This window comes from Quercus lobata, chromosome 10 (genome assembly GCF_001633185.2).
Source record: "Quercus lobata isolate SW786 chromosome 10, ValleyOak3.0 Primary Assembly, whole genome shotgun sequence".
Taxonomy (NCBI): Eukaryota; Viridiplantae; Streptophyta; class Magnoliopsida; order Fagales; family Fagaceae; genus Quercus; species Quercus lobata.
The window spans coordinates 65,031,475-65,046,329 of NC_044913.1; the positions used below are offsets into that span (position 1 = coordinate 65,031,475).

Here is a 14,855-nt window from a genome sequence, read left to right on the forward strand (position 1 = left end):
GCCTACGTGGCAGACATAGTGCATTGTTGGCACTTGGCACACTAAATACTGATATGACCATTAAAATAATGATATATTTGTAGTGATAAAAGGATAAAAAATACATAAATGTTTTTTTTTATTATAAAAAGAATAGAAAATACTTGAAGTAATTGTTTTTTTTTTTTATATACATACATACATACATACATACATACATATATTATATACATACATACATACATACATATATACATACATACATATATTATATACATACATACATACATACATACATACATACATATATTATATACATACATACATACATACATACATATATATATATATATATATTACACCTTACTATGTAATATTTCTATATTCTCATGTATTGTGTGGGTCTGTGGCTATTATTTTTAAAATCTAACCGTTAAATTGCATATTCTTTATGTTTTTAACACATAAGTCAAATTTCATGTCAAGCAGATGTAATTTTACTGTTTGATCTATAAACTTATTTTTTATGCATAATCTTAGATTACTAAAACTTGAAAGTTAAACATTTGATTGATGATATAACTATTAATATTTAATTTTCTGAAAATTTTGCAAACATTAAGGATGTAAGAAGAAAATATTATCTAATAGTGGTTTTGTTAAAATTTACTTCCAATAAAATATATTGAGTGGAGTTGTCTAAGATTACAATTAAGTTTATAGTTAAATTTTGTCCATCATGTAATTACATTTAAAGAAGTAAAAAAATAAATTCAAATTCCATAGTTATACTAGTTGACATTTATAAAACTATTATAAAAGTAGTGATGTTTTGGATTGAAATGACTTTGAGAGAGAGAGAGAGAGAGAGAGAGAGAGAGAGAGAGAGAGAGAGAGAGAGAGAGAGGACGAATTCGGGGATAGTAAGTGGATAGTACCAAACTTGCTTTGCATGCGTAACACTTTTTTACGTGCCTGCTTTGCAGTGGAGGTCCAGAGACCATTATTTATGCCCTTAAAGATTGCCACGAAGCCCAAGTTTTTTGGAAGTCTTTTCCTCCCCTTATGGTAGACTCTCTTTTCTATGGGTCTAACCTTATTGAGTGGCTAAGGTTAAATCGTTGTAGCTCCAAAGTGTTATCCTCCTCGGGCATCAACTGGGAAATTATATTTTCATTCGGTATCTGGTCATTGTGGTTCCGTAGGAATAATATAATATTTCGAAATGAGAACTATCAAAGGAATTTGAAAGCGAAGGTTCTTTCGAAGGCCATCGAGTTTGCATACATTAGTATCAGCGGGAAGCAGGCTCGTTCACGTACCAAAATCTAGGTGAGATGGACCAACCCTCCTTTGAGTTGGTATAAACTTAGATGGATCATCTCTTGGCAATCCTGGTTTCGCAGGAGTTGGAGGTTTGATTCGGAATGACAAGGGAGAATAGATCAAAGGCTATGCTAGAGCTATTGGGCATACCACCAGTGTTGCAGCGAAGCTGTGGACTTTAGGGGACGGAATCAGACCATGTATGTCTCTAAAAATCATTGATTTGGATGCCCAGTTTGTTGTGGACCTCCTGGAAAAGAATGATGGCCACCCAAATGGTATTGGTGCCTTGGTCAGTGATTGTAAGGCTGGCCTAAGGGAGATTTCTATGCTCCAAATCTAGCACTGTTACGGGGAAGTAAATAAATGTGCTGATGCCCCTTGCTAGAAGGGCTGCTCTCTATAATTTTTTTAAATTTTTTAGACTCCATAGTAGATGTTTTGTTTTTGCTTAATTTAGATGCAGCTAGGTGTGTTTTGATCAGTTTGTATCTGGTTCCTAGTTTTAATTAAATGCCTTAAATAGTTTTGATTAAATGCCTCTTTTAAGAGAGAGATATATATATTGTTGATATTTGGTTATTAAAATATTTTATGGAAACTATGTATTTTAAATAAATTAATTTGTGAGCTTTTGACGTTGTTTTGCTGTTGTGCCATGACATGGTGATTTACCTTGTCTGTGTGACAATCAGGTTTGTGTGACTTACTTTGGGAGTATTTTTAAAGAAATTATTATGATAATTTTTTATATTGGTACTTGATATATGAATTATTTGGATTCAATTGTCAAAAAGAAAAAATCTACAAGTATATTTGAGATATTTTTCTCATGTTTTGGACCCTTTAGTTTTATTAGGATGAACAAATGTTTTTTCCTACTCCAATCTCTATTCCTTAATTATTTGTTTCCTATTATACTAAGAATTTCGATGGGCTAACGTAATTTATTAAATGTAAAATTCTTTTAATAATCAAGTTAATCAAACCACATTCTCCAAAAAAAAAAAAAAAAGTTAATCAAACCTGGTTACTGATACTAAGGAAAAAAAATTACTGCTAAAATCCTCACCATCCATTTTACTTGTTTTAATCTTAACCCTCTATTAACATTAAAAATGAACATGGAAACTTGATACAGGATATCTACTTATCTACATTAAAAAAAGTCTTACAATCGGGACGGAGCCATGTTATTGGCTAACAACAACCCACCAATGTATATGTTGTTTGCCATCTCATGTCAGAAGCTAAACTAGGATGATGATGAGAGAGAAATTTCTCATCCAATGAATAGGAAAATTACTGCTCTGCTTATATACAAGGAACAGAGGAATTGAATATAAAACATTTTTTTTTTTAATTTTAAATTTTGACCCAAATCAAGTTCTCGTGCTGCACCTTTTTTTAATATTCTAAACACCAAAATTAGCCCAAATTCTCACTCTGCTCTGTACAAAGGCTGCTCCCACTCCCAGCTTGATTTTTTTTATTCTTTCAATATCTTGATATTTGTTATGACCACACTGGAGGAATGTTAGTTTGTAATATTATTAGTGATGTTTATTGTCCTTATGAAAATCAGTTAATGATATCCAAGAAGAGATTGTAAAGCGGTTAGAATTTGTCAAACCAAAGTGTCAAATACTTAATAGCATTCAAAAGTGTCAATTGGGTTTTAAAATTCCTAGCTAATTGTGACAGAATATGAGGCCAGAAAACGCGGTCATATTAAAAAAATACCAATCTCAACCGTTGACACAAATAGACCATTCATAAAATCTTAAATGAGCCAAGCTAACAAGTGCCCTTAGGGCATTGGTTAAGAATCCAATTTAGGAAAATTTTGACAACACTTTTCTGGGAAATGAAAAAAACTATCAAAATATTAATTTTTTTTTTTTCATAAAAACTTTCTTTAAATAAATTATTAATGAATGACCTAAGGGAATTCGTTAGCATTTCTCATAGTAAAATTGACCCCCCCCCAACCCCCCCCCCCCCCCTCAAAAAAAAAAAAAATAAAAAAATCCAAACCTTAGCTCTTGCTTCCTCCCTGCCCACAGTTCTACACTTGTATTTGTAGTTGTAGACATTTATAAAATGAGTGATTTTTTCTATGTTGTTGGGTTGAAATGACTTTCAATTTTGTTTTTGAATAATTGGATTTCTTGAAAACGAAGCACTTGAATTTGGCTATCGGTCTAGATCTTGAAAGTTGAAGCATCCTATTCCTGTGTAAAAGAACGGTGAAGTAGAGATAATATTATAGCCAATACTTAATGGCCGTTGTGTTGTTGTATTTTAAGCACTTGATATCTGGTTGTGTTTGTTATCAGTCTGTTTTGTTAGCTGAGTGCCATTTTTTGAATGTAGAGAGATTTTCACATGGAATAACTACTAATGACTTTTCTTTAGAAAATAATTCCACATGATATATTATCAAGTTATTTAGTTCTGATTGCTAGCAAACAATTCTATTGAACTTAGTACTTAACTGCTTACATCAAAATTATATCATCATTTTACACATCATCATCATTACTATACAAGAAATAAAATCAATAAACCAACTATATAGTATGCATTTGAACAATTTTAATAAATATGTAGCATATATCAAAACACAACTATTCCTAAATTCACCTTAACTTCAACAAGTAAAAAACACCCGGCTAACTACAAGAGTTTTGAGTGAGACTATGATGCCCTTATCTATGTCCACCGTAGAGAGTTGCAGCTGCAATCTCTCCTGCATTGCCTTCTTCCATTGCAGATACTTCACTCATCTGAATTGCCAAAGGAGTAGTTTCTTTTGGACTCATTTGGCTGGATGCATGAGTAGTAGAACCCTGACTAGTAGTCGTAGTTGAGCCATTAGCAGCCTTTCTCAAACCCCTGTTCTTTTTTGCCGTTTGAGCCCAACCAACAAGCCCTTCTTGATTGTGTTCTTCAAATATAGCCTTTTTAAATGAACTTCCCATCTACATTATAAGGAATTCAGCATTCTTCATCAGCCTAAAATCCCAACAAAAATTAATTGATCATAAAGAAGGTGAATTCTCAGTGATGATCCAACTCACCTGTGTGACAATTGCATAAAGTGGTAGGGTACTATAACTGCAGATGAACTGAACGAATACCCTATGAATAAAAGTTGACATTTAACATCAGATTGGTTCATCAATAGAAACACATGATTTCAAGAATAGAATAATTACTATCATTGTTTTACCCTATAACAAGTCTTGGGATGATATAGTTGATTTTTCCCATTATGCATGAGTCAAATCCATATTGAACCTGTAACATATTGAAGCATCATAGAAATTCAATCCATAGTTTTCATTTCAAATTTATCTTTGTCTCATTAGTATGTAATGAATATTGAATTTTAATTGGTTTACCCATATCCAAAAGAAAAATGCCAGTTCAAATGAATTCTGAAACAGGATGATATGAATCAGCAAGAGAACAATCCGGGGCCTATGGAACCAGAAGTGATCATCTGAAGGTTTAACTACCAAATCACCTACAATCGCTGTATGTTTCTCGGCAACCTCATGGGCCAACTGGATAATTACATGCTCTAACTTAGTGCCCACAGCAAGTAGAAGCTGTAAAATATAAAAAACAATATCAATGTTATGGCCCTTACCCTACATGTTATCCAGGACATTTACAAGATGAACATGTAGTTTGATGATTTGAGCAGACACACAATTATTATGAATCATTTATTTGATTGTTATTTTCAACAAAAGAACATGGTAAGTTAAACAAAAGTATGGAAAAGACACTAGAAATGAGCTAACACATTTTTCTTTAGAAGGTGAAAAGCCAGAAATCCATCTATTCAACTACAACTGTATAGATAACATGTAGCTGCTAGGTGGCATGGTTGACTGATGAGGGACATATCATAAAGTGGTATACAAAGTCTATATCCAGTCTTCCTTCTAGTGTAGAAATTGCACACACTCAAAATTGAACAATTCCATTTAAATAGTGCATGCAATCTTCCTTTTATCTTTGACACACACACACACACACACACACAAACATGTGTTAGGACTTGATGAAATGGGTTAAAATTGAAGGGTACAGAATTTAATCTTGACAACATAATTGTGAAATTTAATTCATATAGACATAACAAAATCCCTAACCAATATCTCTAGCAGATTAAAATTTTAAATACTAGTATACAAGTACTATTTAATGAAACCAGGAATAACATCCTTCTTGACATCTTTTGGCACATGTTCCATTTGTCCTCAACAGTCAACTATAATGAAAACAGAGCTTTTGCTTGTGTATTGCTACAGTTTGAAGTCAACTGAATGAAGGATCACCTTAACATCAATGACGTCAATTTTAGGAATTTTCTTGCTTTTTATCATATAGAATTTTATTTAAAAATAATCTTGGTTGACTTGGATGATTAGATAAGGTGGAGATTATGATCTCTATGTTTTACCAAGTTGAATATGATAGAAACTAGTGACATGCTTGCAAAAATACAGTTTAATATAATTATTATCTTTCACAGGTTCCTTTTTAGGGAGAATGAGCATGTATATACCAAATTCTTGCCCAAAAATTATCTCGTACCACTGAGAGCTCCTTGAATTTCTGGAAGTGCCTGTAAGATTGTAAGACTCTTTTTATAGAGCCTAAGCTTGGGTGAATTGTAGTAATACATAATTGCTGCTACAAGAGTTGTTTATGATTTGGTCCTATATAAGCATGTCAAGCTTTTGAGGGGACATATGATGGTTTCTATGAATTGATGATTTACACTAGGTGTAAAACTGTAACATTCAGCTTTAAAATATTACAAGCTCCTTGTGATAGGTTAGAAGTGTTCAAAGGAAGAAATAGATACCAACTGTCAATGACACCGCTTTATTAAGTTAAAAACCAAATATATATATTTTTACATACAAAAGCCACCTTCTATATCAAAAGGAATTTAACTCAGAAAATGCAATTAATGTAAGACTGGCTAGTTCCTTTTAATCCAACATTATTAAAAAAAAAAAAACATAAGCACAATCTGTCATGTGAGCTAGTGGGCATCAAGATTTAAATTATAGGGTGAGCTAGTGCACAAACAAACTTTGCTCTTCCGGCGCAAACGAAAAACAAAGGTTGGCAATCAAAATGTTCTTACAAGGTATAATCTTCACAAAACTGTGACTAATAAAATTGCATAAATATATAAGCAATTTAACAGGTAAACTATGACGTAGAACTTACAATGAAGGGTATGAATGCAATCCAGAAGTACGCATTCCAACCTGCAAGAAAAGTCAGAATACATGATGGATTGGAGATAATGATCTTCATGTGGTTGAGCCTAGAACAGAGACAAGGACTATGGCATTATGGTCATTGGAACTCAGAAATTTTGATGAATAATTCATAGAACATGACGTTCAACTCAACAGTAATTAGATTTAGAAATGTGAGTCAAATGGACAAGAACTTGAAACCTCTACAACGAAAATTTCTACACTGTTTTCAGAACCTGGGTTAGGACCATATTATAAATGCAATTCAGAATAGAAAAACTGGGTTGCTAAGGATGGTCTTAGGGCCATACATTCAATTATGTGCGAAAAACCTGTTACACTTTGTTAATGTGAGTCTCACATTGTGAGAGGGAGAGAGAGAGAGAGCTTACCAGCCACATTCAGCAACAAGAAAATGACCACAAATAACCAAAGATACCAACTGCAATTGATGAAGTTAGAATTTAGTAGGATCTATCAACTAAAAGGAATCAGATTAGAAAGTACTTATTGCACGGAGAGCTAGTAATTGTAATAAAATACATGGAAAATAGAAGTACTACCATTTTTCAAACAAAAGAGGTTGAGCATAAGCACAAACCTTCTATGTCAGTACTTTTTTATCGGTTTAACCTTATAAGATGTACTCCACATTAGGAATAATAAAGCTCAAAATATAGCAAATAAGATAATGAGTGCACTTGGAATGTCTTTAATTATTGTGACTAACCTTATTCCAACAACTTTACTGAAATCAGCTTCAAGGGCACGAATCATGTAATTGTGGAAATTAAACTCTGGGTTTCCTCTGCAATGAGTCTATAGAAAATAAAGATACTAAAAATCAGAAAGATTATCTAGTGAAGTAAAAAGTAATGGGGTTTTGAAAAAAAATAAAGAATAATAAATTGAATACATGTAGAACTTTATATAACTTACCATAAGGAAGCCCCGTCGCATTGTCAGATAATCTGTTTTGGTCAAAGACCCATAAAATTGCTTGAAAAATGATTGCTGAAAATGATGATGTCATGAAAAAAAAAAAAAAAATCATTTGTTTGTAATAGTAGAGAAGAAAAATTAGTGTATTTTGTTGTAACTGCCCAATTCTGATGTCCATTACAAGTCAGGCAAGCATCCCAGAATGATCTCTGTCTTTTATATATATTATGGCTGTAGAAGTGAAATTCTAATGTCATAACTGAAATATTTCATTCTTGATTATTATACATAAAATGCACAGGAAAGGTGATCTACAACATTTAAATTTTCAGAGTGAAATCATTTTTTGTTAATCTCTTTTTCTTTTTTCTTTTTCTTTTTTTTTTTATTTTTTATTTTTGTCTTGAAACTGACCTTTCCGTATGCATTTCAGGCTTGTTAACATTTGAGTAGTACATGGGTTTAAAAAAAAAAAATTAGGTGTAGTCTAGCATATAAGAAGAGGTAAAAGATAGTGGTTTTTCTTTTTCCTGATATTTATAAAACAACCTGGGATACAGTTGGAAACTATTAAGTTATGAATCTTAGTAAGCCAACTTTTAATCAAACGAATTTAAAATGGAAATGGTCAGTATGGTCAATTTGTAATTTTTCACAAATTTCATCAATGAAATTTATATTCTGAAGAAGTGAGACCAAGAAACCATGGTGAAATGAATGCTCTCCATCATGAAAACTATTGATAAGTATGATCATTACATTATCCTTTTAATAACGTTGATGAATCAAATTATTAGCGGTTGTAATCATAGTTGGTATTAATTGTCAAACAGGCAGATTGACTTGATTATAAAGGGTTCTATAACTTACCACCCATCCTAACAAAGTTGAATCTTTGCCAATACCCAGAAAGCATTTCCTGAAAAAAGTGTGATCTTGGACTTGTGTAATGTATGTTTTCAGAACTGCAAATACAGTATTTTCATGAGAAAAGATGTAAACAACGGCAAGTAGTTGTTGGATACTAAAGAAAATGCACACACTTCAGGGTGAATGATGAAATTTCAGGCCATAGTGAAAAGTTCTGAGTGACTCAATTCTATAACATTCAGTCCAAAAGAATTGAGGTAAGGAAAAAATTTATTTTATGATCCGGGATTCAGCAGAAGGAAACATAACACAGGAAAGCAAGTAGACTTAAACTTTTAATGAGAAATTGAGATTTACCTTCTTCTGGATCGTTTTCCTCCCAATGTTTCCATTGACGTATCTACACCATTAAAACATATTATAGAAAAATTGACTCCAAGATTAATGAATAAAAATACTTGGTTATAATTAAAAAAAGAGAAAAATAGACAGATAATTATAAGAATAGGGACAACTAACCTTTGCTCCTCCGAAAAGAATGGTTAGAGCACAGAAATTCACATGCGCAACAGCTAACACAAAGATAAATATGTGAAGATGATGCAGTGCAGTAAAAGATAACAGTGGGACCTTTCCCTGAAAAAATGATGTAAAGAAAGCAAAAAACTAATAAGATATTTCAATTCATAAATGCATGTGCAACCTTAGTTAACAAATTAGATTTTGATTACATTCCTAGAACATTCTTTGAAGACCTTAATAACTTTATATGATGCTGAGTTCAGTTATGCATGCTAATAAGTTATAACCCACAAAGGTCTCAACTGGGAAAAAAAAAATTACATAATTCTGTCCACACTAGAAGATGTTGATCTATTCAATTTCAAACAGTGAAGAGTAAAAATATTTTGTTTGTATTAACAATTTAACATTAGCTGACAATTTTGTAATACGGGCCTCCTACCAGTAAGATTTAGCTATTGCAGAAGATTGAACAAGAGTCTATAATACACAAAGACAATTCAAAAGAAGGAAAAAGGAGGAGAAGAAAAGAACAGAACAGAAAAGAAACTGCTAACAATAAGGAACAGTAACTAATGTCGGATTCCAAATATGTGACATTTCAAACAATCCACCCTGCCCGTTGATTTAACTAGTATGTAGATAAGAAGAGCATATGCATTTGCAACCAATGCATTTGCTTTGAGACGACTGACCGGAAGATTCCACCAATCAATAATATATTTGTTTTTATAAAACTTCAAAAACTAAATATTATTCCAAGTCAAGTCATGATTAAAAAATTTATCTGTGGTTTGCTTAAAAAAAAAAAAAAAAAAATCATATGGGTCCTTTCCCCCCAATAAACAGTACTCAATACACTACAAACTACAAACCAAAATACAAAAATTGTTTTGGTGCGTTAATAAAGTCAACTAACTCCACTAAAAATTGATTCCTTTGTGATATATTCGTATCTACTTTGATTAAAATAAACAACAAAACTAGAAAACCCCATTAATCAATCACCAATAGCCAAAATAGTAATATGGATACAAGCATTGATTGCGGTATTAAGTACCCCCATCTTAGCACAATATTCTTCGGGAGTAATTGTTGCCTTGGCGAGGAGGCGACGGGGAATAAAAGAAGTGAACAAAGTTTGGAAATGGGTAGTAGTAGAAGAAGAAGAAGAAGAAGATGCATCTGTTAATTTACAAGGCAACCACTGGTTGGCTAAGTTCTCGGATATGCAAAGTTTTTCAATCTCTGATTGGAACACTGAGAGTAGCAGTGATATGAAGCCCAACAACATCAACTCTGCATTCATTCACACCATAAAACGATATGATCAGGCATACCCAGAATATATCGAACTCTATATGTATGTAAATGTAATAGCGAGAGAAAGAGAGTTGAGAGTACTGGTGACCTTCTTTGATCTTCTCTAAGGCATGAAAGAGAGGCTTCTGGTTCTTTTTCTTGAGATACTGCAAAGGAGAGAGAGAGAGAGTCAAATCTTCTTTCCCATTTTGTCTGTTCCACTTTATGTTACACCTATATCCATCTATTTAATTAAATTTGACTTTTCTTATTTTAATTATCTAAAATAAAATAACACCTCACACCGGCCATCATCACCGACCATCAACCTTCGCCGGCACCGTCCTCCGGCCGCCGTCCGCTACTGCCGGCCTCCGACGTCGTCAGCATCGCCAGCCACGGCCAACCCACCTATTAAATTAAATCCAACCCCATCCCCACTGTTGCTTTCAAACCGACCAACCAGAAACCCATGTTTCAAACCCAAGCCAATATCATCAAATCCTAATAACCAAACTCCAAAGAGAAACTAAATCATTGAATCAACCAAAGACAACAAAATAAATCAAAGAGAACTAACACAAAATGGGTTCGGTAATAGTATAAAAATCGGGAAATAAAAGAGAATGAAAATGAAAATTAAAGAGCAAAAACAGAAAAGTAGTCCAGGAGACAAGGAAGAAAAAAAAAAAAAATGAGAATGAGGAATGGGCTTGAAACGTGGGTTTTAGCTATGGTGATGAAACATGGGTTGGAAACATGGGTTTCAGCTATAGCGGTTGGTGCGGACCGGAGATGATGTTTGGCAGTGACCAGAGATGTTGGTGGCGCCGTCGACTGGTACCGATGGTGGTGGTGTTGGGTTGAAGGTGATGATATTGGCCTGGGTTTGAACTTTGAAACATGGGTTTCACCTAGTTGATGGGTTTGAAAGGAACAGTGGGGATGGGGTTGGCCGTGGCCGGCGACGCTGACGACGTCGGAGGCCGAGGACGGTGCCGGCGAAGGTTGATGGTGGGTGGTGATGGCGGTGTGAGGAGTTATTTTATTTTAGATAATTAAAATAAGAAGAAGTCAAATTTAATTAAATAGGTGGCACGTCATATGTGTTTATTGTTAGAGTATAGAGTGAAACAGACAAAATGAGATAAAAAATTTGAACTCCGTTATATGAATAAGGAAGGGGTGTGCATGGTCAGTTGGACCAAATTAAAAAGATTTTTTGACCTAACCCATCATAATGGATAAAATAAAATTCAACCCAACATCACATAAGCCCAACCCAACTCACATGGGTTGGGTTGAGTCTGATTGAACCCATGGGTTAAATAAATTTATTATTATTATTATTATTATTAAATTGAGTAAAAAAATATATATTAAAAAAATTTAAAGATTAGTATTAATGTGATTTCTTAAAGACAAACAACACTAATGACTAAACAACAATAGTAATTTACTAAAGTTTTTGTGAACTAATTAGTTTTTACATAAGATAGAAAGAGCTAGTTATTTTAAAATTTTTATTAATTATATAATATATATTTTAAATATATGGATGGGTCAAGTTGGGTTTGGCGAGTTTGAAATTTTATGACCCAAACCCAACCCAATCCGTTATCAAAAAAAATTTTGTAACCCAACCCAACCCACCAAACTCTAAAAATCGACCCAACCTGGCAGGTTGGATTTGGTCGAGTCGGTTTTGGCAGGTTGGTGGGTTGGCTGCACATTCCTATTAGGGATGGAGTCAGAGTTTTGAGTTAAGGAGCCGGTTTAGTGTTAGCTGTGTACAACGATTTCAATCTTTGTTTTTGCTTACTACTTAGCTGTTGAGATTTTTTTTTTTTTTTTGTCAGTAAAAACAAAATTATTTTTGTTTATAATTTTTAAATGAGAGGGTTGTTCATTTTAAATAAAATTGGCTAGTTGAGTTTAATTTTTTTCTTTTTTAAGTTTTACTATTGGTAATTTTTGTTGTTGAATTATTTCTTTTGGGCTCGTATATTTTGTTTTAGATTTTAGACCTATAAATTCTTTTATAGTCACTAAAATGAGGAAAATACTAACGCTATAAACTTTTTTATAAATGATTGATGTAATAAGTGGTTACTTGTAAGTAAAAAAATAATGTAAGTAGTGGATTCATATGTGAACCAATAAGAATTTGCTATCAAAACAATTTGTAAAAATGTTGTAAAAATTTTTGTGAGTATAGCATTACTCTTAAAAAAATAATGATATTGTTTAAAGGAAAAAATTGTAATTTTATAAAATAAAATTACTAAAATTAGTATACATATGTATATAATAATATTTTTTAAAAACAATTTAGGGGGCCGTTGCCCGCTCAGTCCAAAGCTAGCTACGTCGCTGATTATGAATAATTAATGATGATTAGTTTACCAAAGTAGTCTAAGACTAATAAGGAAATTGAAATGATGGATGCAGAAAAGAGATTGACATGCACAAATACTAGACATGCCTTGCCAGTGTAGTGAAGGAGACGTTCAGCGGCGAGAGAGATGGCGATGATAACAAAGCACACAACAGCAACAACCCACGTTGGGGTGTACTCCAAAATTGGGCCTTCTTCAGCTGCCATCTTTCTCTGTCTCTCTCTCTACCTAAAATCTAATTAACCAAAAATGATGATATTGATGATATATGTAGTGCAGTACTCTCACTCTTTTCTCTCCTACAAATAATTCTTGTCTTTGAAACAAGAAAATGGAAATATAGAATCATAATAAGAAGAGTGGGATGGAGGAGCTGGAAAGCAGCTGGTGGGATTATCAAGCTGCCACTGCCATTTTAGAAAAACCTTATGGGCCAAAAAGAAAATTAAATGTGAAGATTTATGGGGTTTGGCCCTTTAAAGCCTAAAGATTAAAATATGCTGACCGAGACCGACCGCTAATCAGTGCAAACATCAACTCCAAACAAATGAAAAACTAGGTTGACCCAACACAACAACACATGTTACGTTTATATAGGCAGTATGTAGATACCAACTGTTGGGTCCCACACCCACCCCGCTCCTAATAACCATGAATCTCACCAAACTCTCAAAAGACTTTTTTTTTTTTTTTTGGGACTACTTCTGACCTAGGATTTTTTTTTTGGGCAAAATAACATCATTTTGCTAAAATTTTGTTAGTTGGTAGTGTTTCCAAACTATTTAGGGAACTAACATTTTGAGATTTTTAGACTCAAGTTCATTATAACAACTCAAGTCTTGAAAACTCGAGTTCCATGTGCTTGCAGAACTGAGGTAGATTTAAAATCCACGTGGAACTCGAGTTCTTGCATTGAAAAACCCAAGAACAAAACCCACTCTCCACTTCCTTCTTCATTCTTCTTCTCCAACCCAAAAATCATGATCCCAACATTGACACCAGAGTGGCTCTTAGAATTTTTTTTAAAAAAAAATTGAGAATCGGAGAAAAAGAGAGAAAGCAAAGACAAACCTGCACCAAGAAGAATAGCCACCTTCTCAATCGGGAGAGCCATCACCGATTCGTCACTAAGATGAGAATAGGTGGGGTGAGTTTGGTTTTTGCAAGTGACTTCACGGGGTGGGTTCGGTTTTGCCGTGGGTATGGGTATCCTTTTCTTCTTCTTTCTTCTTTCTTCTTCTTCTTCTTCTCCTCCTCCTTTTTTCCTCTTCTTCGTTTCTCAAAAATGTAAAATTAAAAACAAGACTCGAGTCTTTGAGACTTGAGTTCTACGTATATAAAAATTTCCACATCAACCTTCTAGAGCATCAAAATCGAGTGTGTGAGACTTGAGTTCATTCATTGAAATCAAGTCTAAGAAACTCAAGATGCTAATTTGCTAAAATGTTTCAAAAATATGCTGACTAACAAAATTGTTGCTAAAATAATGCTAAATGGCGAAAAAATCCTCTAACCGAAGGTTACCAATTACCAACAACGAAAGAAGGGGAGTGTATGCAAATTGCAAAGGCATTATTAGGCATCATCACCATTCAGCATCGTGATGATGGAGAAGGAAGGAGAAAGAAAAACCATTAGGATTAGGTTTATATTCTAAATAATAATAAAAAGAAAGACAGAAAAGAACACGTATCATATATATTCATTTCACCCATAGTTCATTCGAAAAAGAAATGCATATTCATACATGAACATAAACACGAACATTTAATGATGCCTACACTACACTTTGTGTTTCCTTTTTACTCGTTTTTCCATTTTCTTCATTATAAAGTATTTGACTTTGTATCCATATCATATTTATACATACCAACACATATATCTTCACATGTTGGTTCTTAATTTCTGATATGCTTAGATATTTTATAGAATATATATGGTTTGGGTTCTAAGTAAGCATGGTATAACTCTAACCCAACTTTTTTTTTCTTTTATAGTAACTCCAACTCAACTTTTATATATATAAAAGCATATTATTCATGTTGGCATGTGTATTATTGCCCTTGTTGCTAATATTTTGTCTTGTTTATTTGTGATTATTAGGCAAAGATGAAACAGCTTATGACAACGGGGTCACAGTTGCAGGGAAACGACATTGAGGCTGGCATACTTTGGTAGCCCAACGATGCATTTGGACAGGTCATCGATGCAGAGAGAG

At 33.3% G+C, this 14,855-nt stretch overlaps 1 protein-coding gene across 3 annotated transcripts; it reads right to left on the reverse strand.

The window, feature by feature from the left end:
• Window positions 1-3,760: 3,760 nt before the first annotated feature.
• On the reverse strand, window positions 3,761-13,156 carry LOC115965417 (MLO-like protein 1). Of its 3 annotated transcripts, XM_031084634.1 has the most exons (15): window positions 11,153-11,229; window positions 10,537-11,008; window positions 10,348-10,405; window positions 9,997-10,235; window positions 8,934-9,050; window positions 8,772-8,814; window positions 8,415-8,509; window positions 7,542-7,616; window positions 7,333-7,421; window positions 6,995-7,044; window positions 6,568-6,608; window positions 4,713-4,922; window positions 4,541-4,608; window positions 4,389-4,449; window positions 3,761-4,289 (listed from the first exon to the last, which is right to left on the reverse strand). In XM_031084634.1, the coding sequence occupies exons 2-15, from the start codon at window positions 10,561-10,563 to the stop codon at window positions 4,017-4,019; spliced, it is 1,446 nt and encodes a 481-aa protein (XP_030940494.1). In that variant the 5' UTR covers window positions 10,564-11,008; window positions 11,153-11,229; the 3' UTR covers window positions 3,761-4,016. The 3 variants fall into 3 exon arrangements, with proteins under 3 accessions (XP_030940494.1, XP_030940493.1, XP_030940495.1); XM_031084633.1 differs by lacking the exons at window positions 10,537-11,008; window positions 11,153-11,229 and adding an exon at window positions 12,724-13,156; XM_031084635.1 differs by having other exon boundaries at window positions 10,561-11,231.
• Window positions 13,157-14,855: the final 1,699 nt, after the last annotated feature.